Genomic DNA, 18,199 nt, shown 5'->3' with positions numbered 1-18,199 from the left:
TGGTTTGCTGTGGTCTTTTAATATGTTTCTTTTTTTTAAAAATAAAGATCCAAATATTATTTGTAGGTGAATGATCTGGATTTCAGCAGGTCGGTTCCCCTTGCTATGTTATATGTTTGAATAGGGGGGACATTAAACATTTATATTATCATGTTGTGTGGGAAGTAAGTAGGAATTCAAGAGGAGATATGATGAGAATGGATAGATAACAAAACCTGTCAAAAACCTTGACGGTACAAAGTTTGTCTGCAGACAGATGGAGAGTCATCTTATATACCTTTAGATGTTTCAGCAAAATGCTGCTATGGGACAGTAAAGCCATAAATCATAAAAAAAAAATGTTGATGATAAAAATGAAAGTAAAGTGCAGCCTTAGACAGATTGCAGTTTTCTGTAGGTTGGGCCTCCGTTTGAACTGTTAAAGTTCATTTCAACAGTTTCCTCCTTCAGCACAATTAAACCTGTTGAGCTTCACCAGGAGCATCTCTGCTCGTGTCTGAACTGAGAAGAATGCTGTAGATATTGATGAAGCCTGTTTGTCTAAAAATGCAGAGATATGGGGCCACCTGATGTAAATATGGGTCAGCATGTGCCCCCCACCCCATCCCGCGCCCCAGACAAAGTCTACATTGTTAGAGTTCATTGAGCAGCTTTCAGAAAAAAGCAGTCTACTTAGATTTGGTTCAATTCTGTGATGAAATTGGGGGGGGGGCTTGATGGTGGCTAAGCTGTGACACCATGATCTGGAAAATGGGTAAAAAACACTTCATGTAACTGAAGCTGGCTTGTGGATGACAACTCTGCATTTCAGTATCAGAGCCAGAGGAAAAGAGGCTTTAAGGAATTTGGACTGGAGCTGCAAACTCTGCTCATCTTTCGATCAAACATTTGAGCTGCTGCCATCCAGCATCTTTTCTTTCACTCATTTACTTTTCTATCATTAAAGAACCGTATCCATAAAGTTAAGAAAAGGACAACAAGCAAAAACTGAGTCAGTTACATACTTAGCTAGACCAGTTAACAAATTATTAAAGAACATAATTTTTAACAAACTTAAAGTTTTGAAAGAAGAAATTTTACTTAAAAATAAATGTTGACACTGTTAGGAAAGCAGCTGTGCAAATTAACGAGTCAAGAATACACGGGGAATTTCAGGATTGAAGGGCTTTCCTGTGAATTTCTGCTGCATACTGCAGGGGAAAGTATTGCTGCAGCAAAAGATAATAAGAGCTGTGCGTCATCAGCATAGAAATGGTAAGAAAAATTGAGTGAATGATATTGCCCAGAAAGATGGAATAGGCCAAGAAGATAAGGAAGCTGAGAATAGAACCCCGTGGAACACCAGCGAAAAGGGAGAGATAGCCTGTCCACAGAAATTAGACTATTGGGTCTTTACAAACCTGTAACATTTTGGAACTTCTATCACTAATTAAATCTGCAAAACTCCAAATGAGCTAAAATGAACTCATCAGTGGAAACTTTTTAATATCAACCCGAACCTTTCAGTTTTTTCCCTTTCTGTTGGGCTTAGGGTTACAGTCATGTGATAAAAACAAATTGTCACAATTCTGTTTGCAGATCTTTCTTCCTGTCAGATATTAGCCTCTAAAACGCCTCATAGACACTGGACAATAATTATTATTGTTATCAATTCTTTTAATGTATTTTTAGTGTCATCTATCTGCTGTTTTTAATAGATTAATGGTAGCACTGTAATTGTGTGCCCAATCAAGTTTTATTCTATTCAGTTCTATTCTACTAAGACGTACTATTTCAGATCATGATTTGGACTTAAGTAAGACCTACATTTATATATAAAACTATGTGCTGTTGATGAACTAAATGTTGCAAAAGTTAAAGCTAAATTTTAGATTGGACAACATTTCTGAAATATCTATCTAAATGGTCTTTCCTATTGGTAAATGGCATATACTTATATAGCACTTTTCTATCTACAAGGACAAAGTGCTTTACAGTCACAGACCCATTCACCCAGTCACACACACATTCACACACTCCGCTGCCAAACACAGGTGCCCGCCTACCACCAGAGGCAAGGTGGGGTTCAGTGTCTTGCCCAAGGACACTTCAACTCATGGGTGTGCCTGCAATCGAACCTGCAATCGTACGATCACGGGTCGACCACCCTACCGCTGCACCACGGCCGCCCTATTGTTCTGCACTTAAAATTAGTCAGACCCACTGGTGGGATGTGACCCCAGAACCCCTTAAAGTTTTCAAGAATAGAAACATTTTTACCTCCAGACTGAAGTTTGTTTAATATCAAAGCTAATAGGAACCCCAGATGTCCATCTGCAGAGTCAGAGGATGCTGGAATTATTGAAACATATAAGCAGCAACATTTTTATTGGGGACTTCAGTGCAGCTTATAATTTTTTCTTTCATTTTGGAAAATTAAAAGACAACTACAGATCCAGGAAAGGATCATGGATCTCTGTTAGCCAGAACCACATGGGTGCTAGATGGACAGTTCTTACTGAGATGATCGCTTTTTTTGGTCCTTGTTTACATTTTTTTTTTTTCTATTTCTACAGTTTGCCACTTTGATAAAAGTAGTGATGCAGCTAAAAGCTGAGTCATGGAAACTTTATCACAGGCTGGCTAAACTAAACTTTCACCTTCACAGCTATGAGATCTGCTTTTATTTTGAAAATATCGAACTATGACAGAACAGCAGCTATAAAAATCTTTGTATGCTTCAAAGCCCTTGAATTTTTCTGCCGGAGCTCCATGAAATAATACAATAAAACACCATTTTTTCTCTGGCTCCTTTTTAATTATATATATATATATATATATATATATATATATATATATATATATATATATATATATATATATATATATATATATATATATATATATATATATATATATATATATATATATATATATATATATATAAGTCCTTTAATTTTTTTAACAGAGTTGCTTTCTCCAACCTTTTACCGTCACCTTACATGTGAGCTAATAATAAAATCCTAAGTGAAAAGACAAATGCTGAAAAAGTTAGTGGGGCTTTATAGGCAAATACAAACAAATACAATACAAATACAAATACAAACAAATGATTTTTAAAGCTCTTTTTTTATTCAATCTTTTTCTTTAATCTGTCACTTTTCTCTTTTAAAAGTTTTTAGAGATTTGGAGCCACGAGTTTAAAATGGTTCCATCATCTAAGCGACAGCACCATCCTATGTCTGCAGCTGTTACAGCCTCTCTTTTGTTAATCCCTCATTATCCATTGCTCCACAAAAACTTGCACAAAGTTTGTAAAAAATTTGAAGTTCCTAAATGTTTAAATCCAGCATGTGAGAATATGTGAAGTCGGAGGTGAGATTATATGAGCTGAGACAAACAAACAAACAATAAACTATAAAGACATAAATTAAAGATGATCTCTTCTCATGTTCATTGATCCTCTGAACGGTTTTTGTCGGGACCTAAATCCAGATGTTTCATAATCATTTTGCGCTCCACTTCTCTGATCGCTGTGTCCTGCCTGGTGTCCTCATGGTGTTCTCTGACAGGTCTCCACTCTGGAGATAGATTTTCGGATACCAGGAACTCCAGTGATCATTAACCCCCATTAATAATCTCCACATTTGACTGATTGATTCATGGAAAAGATTCAGTCTTTCCCGTGAGCCTTTCATGATGAAGTGATGTAAAAATGCAGAGTGACGTGTGCGCTGACCTGGGATCAGCACAGTGGGATTGAAGCGCCACACGCACGCGCCTGCAGCTCTGACTGTCTTTGTGCTCGCACAGATTACTCCTGGCAGTAAGGCGGCACTGGGCAACCTTATCCAGGGCGACGTCATCGTCGCCATCGACGGCGTCAGCACCGAAGGCATGACCCACCTGGAGGCTCAGAACAAGATCAAGATGGCCAATCACAGCCTGGCGCTCACTATGTCAAAGTAAGAGCCCAGCTTTTCCTTCATATTTCAATGATGTAACTGATTCAATGACCCAGTCACATCTGCACATTTGATTGGTTGTTGGATTTATTTATTTTTGTGATGGTGAATGACTCCCTTTCTCCACATTTGAAGGTTTGCAAAAGAACATCTCTGTTTATTTACCCTCCAAACCTGCTGGTTAAACTCAGTTGCGACTTCAAGAGTAACAAGGACTAACAGCTGATTCAGACATCTCTCAGCAGATTAACATCTGCAGCAATGATCCCAGAAGGAGCTATGTTTTCTCTTTGTGGATCTTAAAAAAACCTATGACAGAGTACAAAGAGAGGAGCTGTGGACTGCATAAGAAATTTGGAGTGGTGAAGATGAGATTGCACCAAGGATCAGCTTTGAGCCCCTTCTTGTTTGCTGTAGTGATGGGCAGAGACAGATGAGGAATCTCTGTGGTTCAGGAAGTTAGCAGATGAGCAGGGAGCATGTGCAGGTTTGTGGAAGAAGCCAAGAAGGACATGAGGGTGGTTGGTGTGAGCAAGGAGGATAAAGATGAGGCAGATGATTGCTGTGGCAACCCCTAAAGGAAGCAGACAAAATATAAAGAAGATTAAACAGAAGTTTTTGTTTTTTATTATAGTTCAGTGGATGTCCAGCTCACTAATCTCAGGTTTAGGCTCTGAGATCCCTCATCATGATTAGGCCGCCCACCTTGGTCTGAAAATGGTGTTTAATTAAGAGTTTAAATTTATCAGGGTCTTGGGAAATAGTGAAAGTTAGATGGCTTGACCGGTGCAGCCGGTACCGACTGCTTGTCCTCACCGGCCGATGTTTTAATGCTCCTGTTGATGTTGATTAATGAGGTTTTTTTTTAAGAACAAGAACAGTTAGATCTTGTGGAAGACGTAATCTGTCCTTAAGACTGGAAAAAAACAGAAATTAATGTGAAATCATTCCAGAGGGTTGTTTTGACTCAGACTAAAATTGGTGCTGTGTTTCTGTCTGTTTCACAAGTTTCAAGTATCAGCAAATCAAGCAAAGCCCGAGTTGAACTGGATCATAACTTCATGTACTGAATGAATGTAATCTAGAGATCAGATCAGGCTGTGACACTGTCAGGCCTTCAGACTGGAATCCTTCCGTCTGAAGACACAATGCAGGAATGAAATGAATTAAATATCTGTTCAAAGTCTGGTAAAGTCCAGATGAAAAAGACTGTTTGTTCTGTTGGAGCTTGGATCAGTTTCTAATAACAATGAACTAACTGTTCTATTGGGCAGGAGGTGAGAAGGTGGGTCACGCTATCACTGTGGTTTTCACCTCTCCTACTGCTATAAGTAAACAGTGAATGTATCATTTTTTGTTTGTGTTTTTCTATCAACTCTCAGATTAATTCTATTTTTAAGTCCTGCTTTATTTGTCTCAGTTCTTTTTCCTCATTAGATGCAGGTTTTCCTCTGGTAACATTTATCAAACATTGACCCCCTTGAGATCCTCCTCTGAGTCTATTCATGTATTGAAGCTCATCCTTTAATAATGTTCTGCTGCTTTAGGAGATTTCCCTTTATATTTTTGGTTTCTCACTTTTCATGTCCTTTATGTTCTAAAATCTTTTATCTTTATTAAATATAAATACATCTTTTTGGGCATTTTGGGCTTGGAGAGCCTAAAAGTTCAGCAAAATTTCAAGTGCAAAGATCATTTGGACTTTCATAATTAATCACTTCCTGCTTTATTTATTTCAGTATAGTTTTCTTAAACCTGCATTAGATGAATATTTCAGAATATAAAAAAAACCTTAGAAACATTTTCTGTTATAGACTCTTTAATGAATTTTAACAATTTGATAAATTATTTTTTCTTAAAATTGGTTCAGATTTAGGGTTTCTCAATTAGAAATCTAGGGGTAATCATGGACTCTGAACTAAACTTTAACAGCCATATCAAGTCAGTAACATCAGCGGCATTTTACCATCTGAAAAACATTGCCAAAGTCAAAAACATAATGTCAAAGCCAGACCTGGAGATACTTATTCATGCATTTGTCTCCAGTAAGTTAGACTACTGTAACGGCCTGCTCACCAGCCTCTCCAAACGAGCTGTAAAACAGCTTCAGTACATCCAGAATGCTGCTGCTCGAGTCCTGACCAAAACCAGGAAGTATGATCACATTAGTCCTGTGCTCAGGTCTCTGCACTGGCTCCCTGTACCTCAAAGAATAGACTTCAAAGCAGCTCTGCTTGTGTACAAATCTCTCCATGGCAGTGCACCAAAGTACATCTCTGACATGTTAGTGCCATATGAACCATCTCGTACTCTGAGGACCTCAGGGGCCGGCCTCCTGTTGATTCCCAGAGTCAGAACTAAACAAGGGGAATCAGCATTTCAATATTCTGCAGCTAAAATCTGGAACAGCCTCCCTGAAGTCGTAAGACAGGCCTCTTCTGTGTTCATGTTCAAATCTAGACTTAAAACATTTCTGTTTAGCTGTGTATATGACTGAAAGCTCCTATCTGCACTTTTCTTTCCTTTCCTTCCTTTATTTTTAAATCAATTTTCAAATTTTTTCTTTTCTTTTAAAGTAAATTTTACGTTGATTATTTCTATGATGTATTGTTATTTTAATGCATTTTTCTGTTTTGTGAAGCACCTTGAATTACTTTGTGTACGAATTGTGCTATACAAATAAACTTCCCTTACCTTGCCTTGCCATTTTCCAAATAAAATAAAATATACATGAGAAAAAGAAAGTGAGAAGTGGGTAAAAGAAACAATTCACAGTTATAGATGGTGTCAGATTTTTACAATAAGTTTGCATTAATCCCGTGCTTCTCAAATAGTGAGGTGTGCCCCCCTGGCATCGCAGGGTGGGCGTGCAATAGTGGCAGTTTTAGGCAAAGGTGGGCAATTGTCCGGGGCACAAATTTTCACCGGTGGTGACAGCAGCTCTGCATGGAAAAAAATATATGCCAATATTGATTTCCTATTAACATTTTCTATTTCCTTGGGGGGGCCTTGCAAAAACTAATTGAGAATCACTGCATTAATCTAATGGTTTTATTTTATTATTTTGTATTTTCAGTGGAAAGTAGATCATTTAACATTTTATCAATTATTTCTGCTTTTAAATATTTTTAGTTCTACAGTATTTATGTGCACTTTATTAGGAAAAAATGCATTTTTCTCAGTGGGATTTTAGTTTTTCTTTTCATAGAGCTACAGTTGTGTTCTTTAACTCCCAGGAGTGTGTTTTTGTGTAATGTTTCTTCCCATGAGACTCACTAAATAAAATTTAGTGGCTCTTTAATTTTTATTTTGTTATTTTTGAGAAATTTATGTAATATTTTTTGTGCAATTTCTTTGTTTTTTGTGTTACTTCGTTGTTTTCTGATAAAAATGTAAGTTGTTGGACTCTAAGGCTCATTAAATCTTTTATATCAATCATTCCCTTACCCTTTTTGCTTTGATTTTAGATTGTATGAAATGTATTTCAGAATTAAATAAATAGCTTTTGATGTATTCTGCAAATGGGTGCAAAAAAAAACTTCTTTTTCCCGCAGGTCAAAACGACCCCCTCCACTGGCAGCACCAAGAATAGACTCCGGGATTTCCATGATCCCCCATCAGCAGGTAACTCCATTTGTGTGTCATTACAGCTGTGTTTCTCTGCCAAATCCAACCTGAAGGCTGTTTGTGTTACCTATTTGCTTGTTTCATCATCATATTTGCCTTCCTGCTGCCATGGTTATTTTCTTCTAAAGTCTGATGTTAACCTGTTCACTGGTGATTTTACATTTACATTTATTTTAATGTAATTTCTTTCAAATGTTTATTTTTTATTTTTGTATGCTTAGAAATCTGGCTGAGTCAGACAAAGTGAGCATAAATACCGATACATCTGTGTTTACAAAGACCCCCAAAAGATTCAAAAACTGCTCTCATGTCCTCTTTTTGAACGTCCTCATTTCACAAAACAGACATGTTTATGTGGTCCACACAAAGACAGATTTACAGGTGCAGAAACACACATACACGCACAAACAGTTGGACCAGGGAATGGATTTTGTACTGTCCTCATTGCCAAAAAGAACAGTCCCTTCTTTTACACAGAAATCTGCTGCCCTCAGGTGGGTGAGGGCAGCAGAAGAAACCAGAACAAATTACAACACATTTTTTCCAAAAAAACTGCACAACCAAACAAACATGAATGTCTTCATTTCTGCTCTGACCAACTTTGCTATGGGAATATTTACTGTAATATCATGAAAAAATACTTTTGCAAGGTTGAAAAAGAACATGTGAATAAAAAAACCCAGAAACAATAATCAATAAAGTTGTTCTTAAAACTATAAAATATCTAAACGGACTTCTTGCCTACATTTTATTTGTTATATTTTCCTTCTTTTCCATATTAATATTCATAATATACATAAAAGTAGAGGATAAAATGAGTTTTTTAAAGCCCCAAATATAAAAAGGAAAAAACAATTCCTGTATATTTTACATTTACTTTGTGACTTTATACATATAATTAAAATTTAAAAGAATGTTCAGCTGCTGACAGGTATTACCCACTGTTCTCTATGTTTTCTTCTTTTCCTGCATCCTTCCCTCCACCACTCTTGACTCCTCATTTGTTGCAGCTAAATGGCTGCAAGTCTGCCTGTATTGCCTCCCCTGGGCCTCTAGAGGCAGACTCACCCAGGAGGAGGGCGGCGGTCAGCCCCCCTCAGAGGAGGCAGTACAATTCCCCCATCGGCCTGTACTCAGAGGAAACTCTGAGAGAGATGGCAGCAATGCAGAAAGGTCTGCCAGGAGGGTAGGTAGAGATGAAGTGTTTGAGCACAGCCTGACAGAGGTCTAGGTTAAAAACTAGGTCTGGGAGGCCGAGCTGATTGCAGGGAATTGAGGTTTGTGCATTACACAGCAGTACTCAAGAACATCAACGTTTGATTGACAAAAAATATGTCAATATTTTGGTGAAATTCTGCCTCTGATCAGCAAAATTCAAACTTCTACAGCAACCACCAGTTATTGTCAAAGCTTTAATATATATTGTTTTTGGAGAATTATCGTAATTCCTCCTTAAGAATTCTCCTTCTTAAACCCTTTAATACCAAAGCTTTATTTAGCTCCAGTGATACATCGTTTTGAGTATCTTAACTATTCAACTGTTTACATAGATATTGTAAGCAGAGAAAAGCAGCTTTGCGCAGATATCCAACACTTTACAGTAGGTCCGACTTTCCTTTCTATCCTCAAATTGCCAATAATAAACCAGATCTGAGTGTGGATGCAACCCCCTCTAATTCAGCAGATGGCAGTATGGCCAGTTTTCATTGGTTAATCAACCACTAAGAAATGAAAGAAGAAACAGCACTGGATGGACGGAAAAAAAAAAAGTTTTATAAGTTTTTAGATTTTTCCTGTCCTTAAAACACAAAGTCAATTGGGTTTCCGGTTTGGTTTACATTGGAGTTTTTCTCCAAGAGGTCTGGCTGTAGACTTTGGAGAACATGGCCCTTTGTATAATTCTGGAAGTAACAAATGTTGCAGTTCCTCAAAAGAACACTAGGGGTTGGAGTCAGAGGGGAGCATTCTCCCATTGACTCCCATGTTAATAACAACTGCCTGCTGTCAAAGATCTTTTTGAGGATTGTTGCTTTATTTTCTATTTATAGCAACAAACACAAATTGATTTGATTTCATTAGAGCTCAAATTTGAGCATCATTAGAGGCAAGTTGAATTATTTTCTTAGTGGTTAACCAGGGAGACGCAACAAACGTTTGTACCACCCAATAGTACATTTTCTGAATGTTGTCAGACTATAAAAACTGCTTTAGACAATGGTAAGATATCAACGCTTTCTATGGAGATATTTAAAGTTGATGCCATCAGTCCCTGTTGACAAAAAGTAGACAGTACTTTTTATGGCTAACATTTGCAAGACAAGAGCTCAGAAAGATAAAAGATGACTCAAAGGCAAATGGTCTGTACTCTTGTTTGTGCTTATTTACACTCTTAAAAAATCTTTTTGTCTTTGTTGCTTTTATTGCACAAATATTTCAGGAAACTGAAAGTTCAATTCAGCTCGTCTAAATGTTTCTGTACTTTGGAGCATCAGCTCTGCCTCACAGACTCCAGTAGAGCTTTTGCAGAAAAGCAAAGGTGAATTACAAAAAGCTTTAAAGCTAAAGTTACATAAAAAAAGTTATATAAAAGTCCTTGGCTTTTGTCAGCTGCAGTGGGTCTCTGCTTTACTAGCAGGTGATGTCAAAGAGAAGGAGAAACGTGGGCTGACAGAACAGAGTTCCTATATGTTTATATAACTTCAATTTAAGACTTTTATAGGTTCCCATTGAAAAGACACAAATGCCCAGTTTACAATGGGGGCAAAGACTAGAAAATGTAATGTAGAAACTATAAACAAAAATAAAAATTACTCATGGACAAAAATATCCAGACTTTCAATATGTGGCTCAGTTCAAAAAGACAAAAAAGTAAAAAAAGACAAATACAAAATCACACACCAACCCAATCATAAATAATATCTCACAAAAATCCTAAATTTATGAAGAGTGCACAGCAAAAACAGCCTTGTTGCATGGCTTCGATATTTTGAACAGCAACTGATTGTTTTTTGTTTTTAAATAATTGAACCAAATTATTCTTTGCACCAATTTTTTTTCCACAAAAAAAACAAAACTTCATGCAGAAAAATTTAGATCGAACTGGCCCAGTCTCAATTGAAGGTCACTGTGCTGTAGTTTTTATGGAGCTGCTTTAACTAGCTACTAAAACAAAAATAAATACCCTAGCATGCAATGAACAGGAACTGTCAAAGTGGAAGAAAAAGGATTGCCTGTAATCAAAAATTCAAAGTCTGTAGATAAGTTCACAATAGCAAGACCCCCCCCCCCCCCCCCCCCCGACAAATGCCTGTTATTCTATGGGGGTCAAGTTGGTCCTTTTATTGTGAAAACGCCCATTTTCACAACCCTGAGTATTGTGTCATTAGTGAAAGGATTACATTGTGGGAGAAATGCTGTTCACTGTCAAGGTCGACTGCTTTGAAATCAACATAAAATCTTAATTTGTATCATAACTCTTTAGTTCCCAAAAAGTAAAAAAAAAAACATTTTTTCATCAAATATTTTTTTAATGTGCAAAACTGCAATTTTATTGATTTTGAATGTGACATACTAAAAAACACAGCGGATTCTCCACAGATCTGATCAACTGCATATCACACATTTCCAGTCTTACCTGATGATGATGAGGAGGTTTCATGAACCATGATGAAGAATAACAAGTTTTGTTTATCTATAGCTCCAAAGGAGAATAATGAGAGAATGGAGTCCCTGATCGTTCCCTCAGATCTTCCATTGTGTTTATAAGTCCACATTTGAAGGCTCAAAGGATGCTGAGCTGGTTTCTACCTTTAACCCAAATCTTGTTGTCTAATTAATCTACCTTCTTTCTTCTTTTATCTCCTCTCCCTTGCCTATGTTCTCTCTGAAACAAGGCCTTCCCCCTTGCTGCCACCAAGTTAGTATTCTCTCTGAATGACCTTGGTTGTGTTTGCTCTGCTGCTTGCTGTCTGTTGGAGGCATGGCTTGGTACTGTGGTGGTTTCAGTGACAAAGGGCTGCTTTTGCACATTTTAAAACAAGAACAGATGAGCTTACAGTGATAGATGGCCATGGCATAAAGCAGGAAATGATGCATCAGTTGTTCTCTGGATGCAGAAGGACTGTTTCGGCTGACACACCTCTGCAGCCTCTAATTTTTGATTTTTTTGATAATTTTTGAACAGAACGACCTGGTAGATTTCTGTGGTGTCAGCATAAATTCAGGTTTGCACCGCTCAGTTAGAAAGAGTTGAATTTTTCAGGCTCTTAGATCAGTTGTGAATGTAATTCAGCCTAGAGCTGTGGGTTTTAGATAAAAGGATAAAATCACAAAAACAGACTTCAAGTTTATGTCAGGACTTTGGTTAAACCAGTTTCTTCTCTGATTCTCATATTGTGTCATTAAAGCAAAACTCTTGGATTTTATCTTTAAAAATGCTCTGTGTTTTGCTGAAAAGAGGCATAGGAACAGGTGAAGCATGAATTCTTATGGTCACCGTCCTCATGGTTGACAGCATGTGTCCATATTGATGTGTGTAAATGCTAGTATGTTGATGAAGGTGAACCGAAATGAAACTTTCACAGAGTAACCGTGAGGTCGTCTGTGGATTTTGAAGAATTTGTTGCCTTTCCAAAAATAGCTGTGAAACATTATTTATTAATAATATTCTCCATAAAATGAATCATCCTTCATCCTTTTGAGACAAAATGTGTCTGAAATGTACAAACTATTTTTTTTAAATCCATCCATTTATCCATCCAACCTCTTATCCAGCAGCCTAAGCAGAGATGTCCTGACCTCCTTGTCCACAGAAAATTCATCCAGTTCTTGTGGTAAAGCAGTTGAGAAACACGGTCCCTTCAGTGCATTCTGGGTCTTTCCCAGGGCCATTTAATCCTGTAGGTAGCTTGACCAGTAAATTAAACACTTTGCCTTTTGGTAGAGCTCCTCCTCTACAACAAATCAAAACGTGTTCCTTCAGCTGCTGCATGCTTCTGGCTGTCAATATTACGCCCCTTCATTCCCTCACTCATGAACAAGACCCCAGGATAATTAAACTCCTGTATTTGGGGCAGGAGCTCTCCATCTACCCAGAGTGGGCAATCCACCTATTTCTGGTTGAGAACCATGGCCTCCCAATGGAGGTGCTAATTATAATTTCTGCCACTTCACATTAGACTGTGAGCTGCGCTAGTGCACTCTAAAGGTCTTGGTTATTTTACTTTGCTTAAAAAAGCTTAATAGTGGCTGCTCACCAATGTTGAGGATCGCAAGAAGCCTAGAGAAGAGTTTAGAACTTTTCATCTTCCTTAAAACATTTTTTTTGCAGATCTTATTTCACTGGACATTTTTGGGATATGAACATTGGGGCGAAAAACTATTTAGTCAGCAGTAATTGTGTAAGTTCTCCCACTTAGAAATATGAGAAAGGCCTGTAATTTTCATAGGTATACCTCAACTATTAGAGACAAAACAAGAAAAGAAATCCAGAAAATCACATTGTCTCATTTTTAAAGAAGTTAATTGTAAATTATGGTGGAAAATAAGTATTTGGTCAAGACTTCTGGCTCTCACAGACCTTAAACTTATTCTGTAATATGAAACTGTCCTCCACTCATTACCAGTATTAATGTTACCTGTTTGAACTGGTTATCTATGTAAAATTCACTTGTCCACAACCTCAAAAAGTCACACTCCAAACTCCACTATGGCCTAGACCAAAGAGCTGTCTAAGGACACCAGAAACAAAATTGTTGACCTACACCAGGCTGGGAAGACTGAATCTGCAATAGGTAAGCAGCTTGGTGTGAAGAAATCAACTGTGGGAGCAATTATAAGGAAATGTAAGACATACAAGACCACTGATAATCCCCCTCCATCTGGGGCTCCCCCCAAGATCTGACCCCGTGGGGTCAAAATGATCACAAGAACGGTGAGCAAAAATCCCAGAACCACACAGGGGGACCTAGTGAATGACCTGCAGAGAGCTGGGACCAAGTTTACACATACGTCACCAGGGACTCAAATCCTGCAGTGCCAGACGTGTCCCCCTGCTAAAACCAGTACATGTGCAGGCCCGTCTAAAGTTTGCTAGAGAGTATTTGGATGATCCAGAAGACGATTGGGAGAATGTCCAATCGTCAGATGAAGCCAAAATAGAATTTTTTGTAAGAACTCTACTCGCCGTGTTTGGAGGTGAAAGAATGCTGAGTTGCATCCAAAGAACACCATACTTACTGTAAAGCATGGGGGTGGAAACATCATGCTTTGGGGCAGATTATCCGCAAAGGGACCAGGACAACTGATCTGTGTAAAGGAAAGAATGAATGGGGCCATGTATCGTCCGATTTTGAGTGAAATGTTCCTTCTATCAGCAAGAGGATTGAAGATGAAACGTGGCTGGGTCTTTAAACATGACAGCGATATCAAACACACTGCCCGGGTAACGAAGGAGTAGCTTTGTAAAAAGCAGGTCAAGGTCCTGGAGTGGCCTAACCAGTCTCCAGATCTCAACCCCATTGAAAATCTTTGAAAATACCACCAGCAGTCTTTGAAAACCTTGTGAAGACCTACAGAAAACGTTAGACTGCTGTAATTGCCAACAAAGGGTGTATAACAAAGTATTGAGTTGAACTTTTGTTATTGACCAAATACAAATTTTATACAATAATTTAAAAACCTTTTTTAAACCATACAGTATGATTTTCTGGATCCCCCCCCCCCCTCATTTTGTGTCCTATAGTTGAGGTATACCTTTGATGAATTTTAAGTGGAAGAAATTGTACAATTGGTGGTTGACTTTTTTGCCCCATTGTGGCTCAGTGGCCTTGTGGTACTAAGGTACTTTAACTTAAACTGTAAATAGGTTGAAGAAGAATGGACTGGGTACAGAGCCTTTTAATGAACCTGTTCTTGGTGTTAATGATGTCCAATTCTTACTACTTACCACTTGAAGCTTCTGAGAATATCCCTGTTCCAGAAACCCTGTGGCCTGTCCTAGCTTGTGAAGTTTCACTGCTTCCTGGTCAGGAGCCACAGTTTCAGAGGCAGAGAGGAAATCCACAAATATCATTCTGACTAAAGTGTCATACTCAGGATGCTGGACTTGGAACAGGGCTGTGTGGAGAGATGACATCCTCCACATGCAAGCTGGAGGCTTGCACATAGATCTGTGATGTACTTTACTTGTGAAAACAATTCATGGTCACCAAGGTCAGAGTATTTGATTAATGATTCTTGAGGTTGACAAAGGCGAAATGATTGGTGGACTTGAGATATGTTGGGACTGAGGAAGGTGTGGTCAAAGAGTTAAAAATGTCCAAAAAACTCCTGCCAGCTGTTCTTTGAAATCTGGCCTGACCCACTGAGATGAATTGAAGTCTACATGTCAGATTGACAAGAGAAATTTTGAAATGCTTCTTGTTTGGACCCTAATGTAACTCGCAGGATCATGAATCTACAGTAGAAATTCACAACTTTGTGATTTTATAAAATGCTTGTGGTGGATTCTGAACATTTTCATCTTGAATGGTTCCAGCATGCGGGTATCGTTGGTTTGGATCTACATTGATGTGCTGTGAAGTCTTTGTGGTGTTCCTGAGAAGCTTGGTCTCTGATAGGATCTTAATGACTGCTGTGAGCATGACCAGCCTGTCTCCTTCTTTCTAACATTCTCACTCTATTTCTGACATCAGCGTCGCTCTACAACTATCTGTCCTGTTCTCCATCTGTCCTTCCTCTTCGTTCTTCCTTGTTCGTCATCTTTCTCCACATTACTTCTCTACCTGCTAGTGCTGGCTTCAACCCCGGCATGCTGAAAGAAAACACCATCTCCACCCACAAAGCCATTGAGGTGACGGGGCCAGGTGGTAAGGCCACCATCATCCACGCACAATACAACACGCCCATCAGCATGTACTCACAGGACGCCATTATGGACGCCATCGCAGGCCAGTCACAGGCCAAGGGCCATGACGCTGGGTAGGAACACCGCTCCTTCATTTTTTTCTTACTGTCTCTCACTCTTTACGATTTTTTTCATGAAGGGTCAGGACAAAAAAATTCAGTTTGAATAAATAATCAATGTTGATTAATGTCTTACTTTACTCATTTATTTGGAGAAGGCATTTGCACCTGTTACAAATCATGTAACCATTTCACAAAGTCCACAGGACTTACTGGGACCAGAAAGAAAGCAGGGGTCAAGGTACTGGGGCTGAACAAACAGCCACATAATAAGCCTCCCACCTCCGTGCATGACTGTTCAAATGAAATCCCAATTTTATAAAAGGACTTTTTGTCAGAAGTCTTGTCTGTTTAATGTTGGATGTGCTACTTGGGTGCAGCTCATGGGTTTCTTTGAGTATTCTGATCCATCAATGGTTTGAGCTCCGAGACAGCTATCTCAAATAGTTTTTAATCATTGACAAGAATATACCTTTAAATTAGTTGAATGCTTGTTGCATCCCATTGTTAATTGGAGGTTGTCAACTTGGGTGATTACCTGATTACTCTTCTTCATCTAGCTTTTTCTGGTTTGTGTCCAGCTGTTGTGGTTCTGGTGGTATCCCAGGCTCATGTTTGTTGGCTGGTTCAGGAGTTTGTTTCACAAATTATTGTTTGTGTTGACTTGGTGAGACTGTGACCGCTGCGAGACTGGGACTTCAGTTGACTGTCGGGTGTGTGTGGGCCCATTACAGACAGAAACTGATGTGGGAACATAGAGTTGATCAAACACTGATGGACAATGCTGATTGGGTTTGTTGCAGTTGCTGGTTCTTTAGGTTGTGTTAGGTTTTCACTTTAGGATTGAGAAATGGGAATGTTTGTGCTCATGTTTGTCATCAACTTTTGTGTAACTGGGGCTGAACAAGATCATCAATTTCAACAAGGGCTGTGAAAAAACACAAGCTCATCTCTTTTGTCTTCCTTCTATTTACCATATCATCATCGCGTTCCCCAAAATGCAGCATTTCTTTTGTCAAATAAATTATTTTAAAACCATCCAACATGTCCTGATGTCCTGCTTCAACATTCGGTAATCCTTTAAAAGCTGAAGTCTTAAAACACCAATAAAAAGAGCAGCTAAAAACCCTGTATTTTTTTTTCTGAGGCTGGCCTTAATGTTTGACATTACATGAAAACAAAATTTCATTTAACACAAAATTGGAAAAGGAAAATTTCCAATTTCATAGAAACAAAAAAAATAACTTAAACTAATACGTGATGCCAAAAGCTTGAATAAAAAAAAAAAGAATAAAAATATTAAAAAAATATAATGAAGAGATACAACACAATGAAAAACCAACCTGAAGCAACATTTTTCTACAAAATGTTAAATACAGAAACACAAAAGCTTTTTACTAATTTTCTCAGTGGTCTGTATTAAAGCAGAAATAAAACTCTACTGTTCTGAGTCTGTTTCTCCTCTCTTTGGGATCTCACTTTGTTCTTCTGCTTTAAACTTATGTCTTCTTACTATTCCTATGAAAGTCTCCTCTGTCTGAGAAAATTCCAAATTCTACTTTATATTATGTAAATTCTGATCACTGCTGCTTCAGCTCGGGTTTCAGGCACATAGCGCCTGAAATAAGAGTGGTTTGGTTTTTGGCGGGGTTGTGGCTGCAGTCCTCTCCCAGGTAATCAGCCGCTGGTGGACAGCTCCTCCCCGGTCTATCAGGCTGTTCAGGATGCAGAAAAGTACCTGGACCCGATGGAAGGTGGCCACCGAAGCTCCAACGTGCAGTCTAAGTCCTTCCAAGTCCTGGCTCACATGATCCAAACTGAATCTTGTAAGTTCCCCTTCCTCTTGCTGAACTTCTGTGTTATTTCAAATGGTCACGAGGACTCAGATATCCTATGAAGTTCAGGAAATCTCAAATAGTTGAATTTCTGCTCATCAATTTTTAAAAGAATTTCTATTTTCAGAATTCAGCCACTTAAAAAAAACATCCATAGTTTAATATCAATGATGTTCTGAATATGTCCTTTAACTTTTTATCTCTAAAGTGGAGATGAAATGGATGTATGTGACACAGCTCTTAAGTCAAAGCAGTGTTAAGCTAGTGAGTGTTTAGCTACATTCACACCACACTCAGCAATGCTCGTTCAAGCGGCCACTTCCGATAAAAAGTCAGTGTGAATGCGTGGAAAGCGTGTTTCGTGTTCCACGTTTAAAGCTCTTGCGTTCACGCGTAGCTACGCAAATTTTTAAGAATGTTTTCAGACCACTGAACGCATGTTGAAAGTTGAACCAGGTTGAGCTTTGACCAATCAGGGACTTGGATTTTGTAGTGAGTTGTGGATGGCATCCCTTTTAATTCACTGAAGTGCCAACCATTTGAAACATCATGAAGGAGAAATTAACTATTTGCGGAATTGCACAAAATATTTCAGGGCTGTGAAAGAAAAAGCTTGGAGCAAGATTCACGAGATTTGCACTGCGTCGATTTTCACACCAAGCCTCTTCTAACTGTAGGTGGTGGACATGCACTAGTTCACAGTAGAAAAATAAAAAGAAGAAGAATTCCCTCCCTGTGCTTATCTAGTGTGAACACTGGACAAGCACGTTCAAGAATGCGCGTCTCATGCCTGGAGTGTCCGTAGCCAAAGAGAAATGTGTTAACTTA

General features: G+C 38.5%; 1 protein-coding gene across 6 annotated transcripts in view; it reads left to right on the top strand.

Annotated features, from left to right (window-relative positions):
• LOC101165171 (LIM domain-binding protein 3) overlaps window positions 1-18,199 on the top strand; it is a 40,912-nt gene that overhangs the window by 8,594 nt on the left and 14,119 nt on the right. For 3 of the 6 annotated variants that reach the window (XM_078931449.1, XM_023962959.2, XM_023962958.2), the window contains 4 exons: window positions 3,793-3,944; window positions 7,499-7,568; window positions 11,465-11,487; window positions 15,363-15,551. In XM_078931449.1, the coding sequence (XP_078787575.1) occupies window positions 3,793-3,944; window positions 7,499-7,568; window positions 11,465-11,487; window positions 15,363-15,551 (434 nt within the window). Of the gene's footprint in view, window positions 1-3,792; window positions 3,945-7,498; window positions 7,569-8,581; window positions 8,758-11,464; window positions 11,488-15,362; window positions 15,552-17,198; window positions 17,363-18,199 lie in introns of all 6 variants that reach the window. The other 3 variants (XM_078931446.1, XM_078931447.1, XM_078931450.1) reach the window with 1 other exon arrangement.

This window comes from Oryzias latipes, chromosome 15 (assembly GCF_053564925.1).
Source record: "Oryzias latipes strain Hd-rR chromosome 15, Olatipes_Hd-rR_3.1".
Lineage (NCBI taxonomy): Eukaryota > Metazoa > Chordata > Actinopteri > Beloniformes > Adrianichthyidae > Oryzias > Oryzias latipes.
The sequence above is the reverse complement of the archived record's forward strand: the minus strand, read 5'-3'. Positions and strand labels throughout refer to the sequence as shown.